The sequence below is a fragment of the Cryptotermes secundus genome, unplaced genomic scaffold, assembly GCF_002891405.2.
Source record: "Cryptotermes secundus unplaced genomic scaffold, Csec_1.0 scaffold62, whole genome shotgun sequence".
NCBI classification, from domain to species: domain Eukaryota; kingdom Metazoa; phylum Arthropoda; class Insecta; order Blattodea; family Kalotermitidae; genus Cryptotermes; species Cryptotermes secundus.
Window position 1 is genome coordinate 1,142,812 of NW_019727786.1, and position 6,977 is coordinate 1,149,788.

General features: G+C 37.5%; 1 protein-coding gene across 5 annotated transcripts in view; it reads left to right on the forward strand.

The window, feature by feature from the left end:
* The window catches only part of LOC111864936 (activating signal cointegrator 1 complex subunit 3), a 134,303-nt gene extending 128,761 nt beyond the window's left edge, over positions 1-5,542 (forward strand). For all 5 annotated transcript variants that reach the window (XM_023852569.2, XM_023852567.2, XM_023852568.1 and 2 more), the window contains one exon: positions 1,523-5,542. In XM_023852569.2, coding sequence (XP_023708337.1) covers positions 1,523-1,716 — 194 coding nt within the window. In that variant the 3' untranslated portion in view covers positions 1,717-5,542. The remainder of the gene's footprint in view (positions 1-1,522) is intronic.
* The last annotated feature ends 1,435 nt before the right edge of the window (positions 5,543-6,977 follow it).

The window sequence follows — 6,977 nt, forward strand, 5'->3', positions numbered from 1 at the left end:
AGTCTAGTAGCGTTCTGAGATGCCAGCCTGCCAGGATATGAGCGTGGGGGCAGAGGAATTGGAGTTGAGTCTTTGGAATTGGCAGTCACCATATAAGGTCAAGAAAGGGAATTAGGCAGGACAAAGAAGACTTCATATGATATTTGAAGACATAGTGAGACTGTTATAAATCCATTGCCAGGTTATGGTTAGTGAAGACTAACCCTAGTGCATGTTCAGTGGTTAACTGTTAAAAATGTGTGAAAATAGCAATAGTGCTGTAATTTCCTGTAGTCCAGAGTTGGATGAATGTACAAGGTGCAATAAATCCAATCATCCAATGCAAAACTACGTCTATAGTCACACCTACACATGGTAGTATTAAGAAGTATATGCTGTAAGTCCACCCATGTGTGCTGTTTTTTTCATAGCATTATCCTGTAAACTTGCATTAATATCTCTATGATTTTGCTTCCACTCTCCAAGTTTAACAAGAAATTTAATGTTCTTCCCAACATTCTTGTGACAGCACACCAAAACACATACAATAATAGATGTAACTCAGAAAGAGACTGCCATAGATCAACAACACAGCTGTGAAATGCTGATATGCCAATGTCATTAAACTATATTGAGGATTCTGTCCACTGCTGCCACAGCAAGCACATGGTGGCGAGTTCACAAACTTTATTATTAGACTTCGTATTTATACTGAGATGATAAAATTGGTAGAATAACAGTATGCTGCTCCTGTCTTGATAAATGTTTTAAGCAAAGTTTGCCTGTCAAATTCAAATTTTATCAAGGATACCTAATCTCTCTTTTTCTTCAGCTGGAAACAGAGTACTATGATTTATCTGAAGTGCAGAACTGCCAGAATGTTAATTTAGAAAGGAGATGCAGTGAGTGAAGTCAGTCGAGCAAGGGCCAGTGTGGCTCACCCCTTTAGTCCATTCATGTATGCCTTACATATCCTTCAGAAATAATGCATAAAAAAAGAGGACTCCAGGTGAATTGGACACCAGCCTTTACATAAAGGAGAGGAACTTCATGTATTAAATGTGGAGTTCTTGTACTTCTTTATCCATTAGTTTGTGTTCATGTGTGCTTTCAAGTAAAACCAAATTTCATCTAAAAAACTGTTAATTGGCAGGTGGGTTGTCCACCATGAACTGAGTCAGTGGTCAGTAAGGGTGCACAACTGTGGTTTTGTAAGACTGTCCTTTCAGTAATTTTATGCAGTTCTCATAATCCATTTTGATACTTCCATTTTTTGTGCAAGGCATTTAAGAGGCTTTATGAAGTAAATATTAGAGTCAAGCTCTGATTTATTCTGACTTTCCTTATGTTAGTACTTGACACTGAAAGAAAAGACTTCTTGCTCCATCATAACCTATTACATAACTTACACTCATGCAGTGTATTAATGCTTGACAGTAATTTGTTGGTGTGGTAACCCAAAATCACATAATTTCAGAGCATTCATCTTATTGTTACATTACTTTATATGTGTGTGTATACAGAAAGATAATTTTCCTTGCAGGGCGTTCGATCATGACCTTATATGTCCTTTCTGATTGCTACTTGGGACTTGATCAGCAGTATGACCTGCAACTTGACATCATCCCAGCCAGCCTTCAGGCTCAAGCGAACACTGATCTCAGGGACTTGGAATCCAGCTCAGACTCTGATAAATTACATGGGAAGGCTATGAAGGAATGTGGACAAGGACACTGATGAAAAGAAATGCATAAAGGACTGTGAGTAACCCATTCACTGCCGTGTCTTGCAAGTACTAATAGTTCCTTGCAGGCATTTCATGGGATTCTCTCAGTTTTCAGGGAAAAAGTGTATGTCATTTGAACTCATGTTCTTTGAATCTGGTGCTAGAAGTATCTTTCATGATTAATACATAGACAGTCCCTGATTTATGTGAAGGTTTGATTTGGAAAATCCTTGTGTAAGTGAAATCTTACATATATTGAAAACTGCTGTTAGTATTATGTTCATTGTATTATATAATTTGATGGTACTCTATAGGCAGTATAAAAATTATTTAACATTTGCTATGTATCATATTTCATTGTGATAGCTTGTTCGGAACAGTTTATGCATACAGAATACAGGAATAATGCATGGATTCCTCTGTCATGTAAGCAGCCTCATTACCTGCTGACATAAGTTCTTGCTTGTACCTTAAATTTATTTTCAGAGGCTTTCATATAAAATCAGATTTTCAGAAGTCAAGTCTTGCATAACCCAGGGATGATGGTCATTGTATGGCTTGGTTTTGAGACACCCTCATGACTGGCAGTGATAACAGTTTATTATTGTAAGCATTGAATTCCAGACTATTTGTAATTAAATTTTGTTCATAAATAGGGTGAGTATATCAGTTTAATTAGTAACAGATGAGCACATATCAGTAATCATTTCTCAGAAAATGAAGCTTATTTTTCAATCATCTCTTTATTGCCAGAAACTAATGTGTTTACAGTGAACATGACAGAATGCGATAAAGACCTTTCATTATATACTATAATATTCTGACAAATGAAAACTGAATGTGAAAGCTAAGGTATTTGATATATTTTATTGTGACTGAAACCATTGCAGTATTTACATATCATGTTGTGAAAACCATTCTATATTCTTTTGTATAGGCTTTATACATATAATTTGCTTCATTATAACATACTTCCTGCTACACAAGACATAATTTAATCCGTTATGGAGAAATTTAATTCTTAGACCTGTAAAAATAGCACATTGTGATAATTCATTCCAGCATCAGCTGGATATATAAATATATCTAACCTACTAAGGTTAATTAATTTTTTAATTATATATTGGATTACTCTTTATGTGTATTACACCTAGTGTGATACATTTATACAGTTTTTCATTATTGATGTTAATTGTACTCTTGTGTCTTTTTACCTTGTGAATGTGGGCAGTGTTGCCTATGTTTCAGAGGAGTAAGCAACCTCTATCTTTAGGGATGAAGTAAACTGGGTATGTGGGTGTTTATGTCTGTATAGATTTCAGTCCAGTAGGGTCAATGGATAGGGAGAAATGTTATAAAATGTCACTTTTTAGGGCTGTCCGTACCAAAAAACCATCAGCAGTCATTTATCCAAGTGCTCCCCAAAATTGCTTAATCTCTTCTGATATGGGTCGAGAAGAATGGAAGGGGTCCATGAGGTCTCTGTTGGTAGAGGTTATGTTACAATGGGACTGCAAAGGGAGGAAAGTGGGAACAGTGTATCATAGAGGACTTTCTGTCCTCCCTCAGTCTTCTTGACCCACAGCAGAGGATGCAACATGTTACACATAGCTTTTTAACATTAAGGGAGATGTGTCATTAATATATCTTTAAAGGATTCAGTACTAGACCATAAGTGTAATATACTATGTAAGTATTGAAAGTAAAATACATTATATAATTGTTTCCAAGGATAAATCACCTCTGATTTGTCTTGAGATCCACTGTCTTTTATATTTACTCTGTTGAAGACTAGTGCTAAAGGACCACTATCAAAATTTAATGTAATGGAAGCCTTCATAATCCATAAATTAATATAGTGAAACAAAATTAACTTACTTTCCCATGTAATTGTAGCATGTGCTCACATTCTCAGAGAAGGCCAATTTTGACATGCCCTTTTATCCCTCTTCAATTTTTTTTGTTTCACTTTTCCAGTCCCTGGAGGCTGACCCCGATAGCTTGACCTGACTTCTTTATCTAACACAGACTTGTTTCTTTTTTTCTACTGAACTCTAACTTTCCCCCCTTCCTAGTTGAGGGGATTTAGATATTTACTTAGAGCATTGCCACTTCTCTTCAGCCCTTTCCTGTTGCCAATCCTCTTTTCCTTGTTTTTTTGTAACTACAACTCAGGCCATAACCCATGTATAAAGGAGAAGATGTGTTATATTAAATCTTCTGTTGTCACTTTACAAACATTTTACATGGTGAACACTGGGATAGATGACATCTTGGAAACACTAGCAGCTAATGGTTTTTTGGTGTGCTTGGCTCTCTCCATTGCCCCAACAGATGACCCACCCTACATTTTTGAGTTATCTCTGCCCTGTGATATACTGTTCCCCAGTTTCCTGTCTTCCCAGCCCTGTCATAATCTACCTTCAGTCATTAGGGTTCCACTAACATCTTCTACCATTTGGCCCACAGCAGACCTTGAGGAACTTTGTGCTTGGGGAGAACTTTGATGGGTGACTACTAGGGAACACCAGTTGCTGATGAATTTTGGTGCATTTGGTGACCCTAGAAGGGATGACTTGATAATTTTTTTCCATCCACTCTCTTCATTGGCCCTGACTAGGCACCAGCCCCCCAACCCTATTTCTGCCAAAACCTGTATATACATACACTCTCACCTTTTTCACTTCAGCCCTGAAGATGGCGGCAACATGTACATCTGAAACATCAGTAACAATGAATATGAAATCCTTAAACCACCAATTCCTCATTACTAGAATTGTGTCTTCCCTACAGAAGTCGACCACTGATCCATATCCAGAGCAAGATGAATCCTGACTGACTTCTTTAACATGATTTTACCATCTGTGCCTGGGTCTCCAAAGTGGTGTTTTTCCATAGAATTTCAGACAAAAATTTATTATGTATTTCTCATCCTCCCTAATTTGTTCACCCTAATAACACTAACATTTGGTGAGGACTATGAATTATGAAGCTTCATAGTGTATAATTTCCTCCATTATTTTTCTCTTAGACCCATGTATTTGCAGTGAGCCAGCAGATCTCATTAGCAGTGACTGAGTATGGGAGAGATCACTGGTTCTCAGGCTCCTTAGTCTGAGGCTTTTGTGATGTGAATAAAATATTTTGAGCCCCCGCCTCTCAGAATCTATAAAAATAACTTAAAATAAGATATACCAGTCTCAGAGAATAGTTACAATTAACTTTAATATCTGTAAAATGCTTCTTCTGTTAAATTTGTACGTTTGTAATTCAGGGTGGCCACATAGTATTAAAATTAATTCATGTAAGATTTGAGGTTTTCACAGTGGTGACAAGATATACATGGTGCCACATCCGAGAAAAAGCATCCCCCACCAAGAAGAAGCTTATAGGCCCCAGGGGTCATAGCTTCAACCCAGGGAAATGCTGAACTAGATGACGGGTTCATTCCCAGCAGACAGGAATTTGTAGTCTTTGTCACCATGTCCAGAGCTGCTCTGGTATCCATCCAACTTTCTACCTGATGGGTACCCTAGAGATAAAACACTATAGCATGTGGTTGACAGCTCACCTCCATTCAGCCCAAGGTTAAGAATGTGTGAAGCTATACCTCCACACCCACAATGTGTGTACAGGTGAGTGATCATCAAACCATACGAGTTAGGGAGAACTCCCTTTGTATGCATGTGCATAATGCAATGCATGCTGCTCCACTTCTCTGCACTGTACTCAATCAGGGTCAGTTACAGCTTATCTAGCAAATACTTCATTGTTTTTAAAACTGACTTCCTTTGATAAGCGTTTGGACCAAACATAAATTCACACACCTTTTCCAACGTTGAGAGTAAAAATGAGGAGTAAGGTAAAGGTAAACTCCCTGTGCTTAATTAAGCACTATTCCATGAGTATGTATGGGGAAGTGGAGGTATAGTTCCACCATTCTTGGAGGTGAGTGGTCAGTTTCATGCTCAAGCCGTTTTACCCCAGGGAAAGAGCCTCTGCTGTGAAAAAGGTCACCCATATTTTATCAAAAAATGAGTTATCCATATTACTGACTTCCTAATCAGATGTTTCATCTGCACAAACAAGATTTCTCCGTCTTTCACAAGATGACAGAGATGATACATAAGTCTATAAACCACATCTCTCCATATACACATGGAAAAAGTTATCTTCCTTTTTAATATGATTTCCATGCCACAATGGAGCAGATTAGTGAGACAAAGGATTACAAATGGTGACTGATGTCCATGCTGCTGTCTGAAGACTCAAGCTGACAGTATCCATGATCCTGACTACATACAGTATAAGTGATACCGTTTGTTAAGCAATGAGGCAATTATTTTGTTCTGAGGTAACTTCATTACTCATTTTGGGTTATCATGTTTTTCCATCGGATTACTTGGATTCCCTCTCAGTAAGTAGGTAATGACTACACCTGTCACTGAATTACACAAAGATTCTTATCCATAATGCATGACAATATTGTTTAGAATATTGAGTAAATATTTTCTTTCATAATATGACTTGTCAGGATTCTCCACAGCAAACAGAAACAAGTTTACTGCAATCCTTGTTAGTGAATAAAATGCAGGGACATTACAGGTATATTATTCTTTGTAATCTTCTTCTGCAGGCAACAGGACATTTCCCCTAAAACATAAGCAGGAAGTAAACCATGAAACAAATGCAACAATGGACAGGGGTTGAGATAATGTGAGTAAAGTTGGAACACTTAATGGTAGTCTGCAATCATCTGTAAAAGAATTTTAACAGTAATCAAAAAAGGGTTCTGTTTCTTCTGAGATGAAACTGTTGCTGGAAGAGGGTTACAGGAGATAGTAAGTTGTCTGAATGAATTACCGCAAACGTTATTTGTTCAAGGAAGCATATCAGAAAACAACCAAGCAAAACAGGAACTGCAGAGTTCTATCTTCTGGGATATTTAGCCATGTTGTCTGCTGGAAGTCAACAAACCAGCATGAAGCAGTGTTTGATACCTGCTTCATGCTGGCTTCTTGCTTGGCATATTCTTCAGTTCTGAAGATGGAGGTGGCATGTTCCTCTGAAATGTTGACTGACTTTCAACAAACTACAAGTATTATATTTCACAAGAGGGGAACTCTTCATAACCACCACTGTGAGAACTTCAAATCCTACAAAATAAGAACTGGTGTATGATTGCATATTGGATGTAAATGGTAAATATGTATGAAAAAATTACACACCTTGCAAATGCACCCTTGCTCCTGGAAAGTCTTGCACCAAGTGT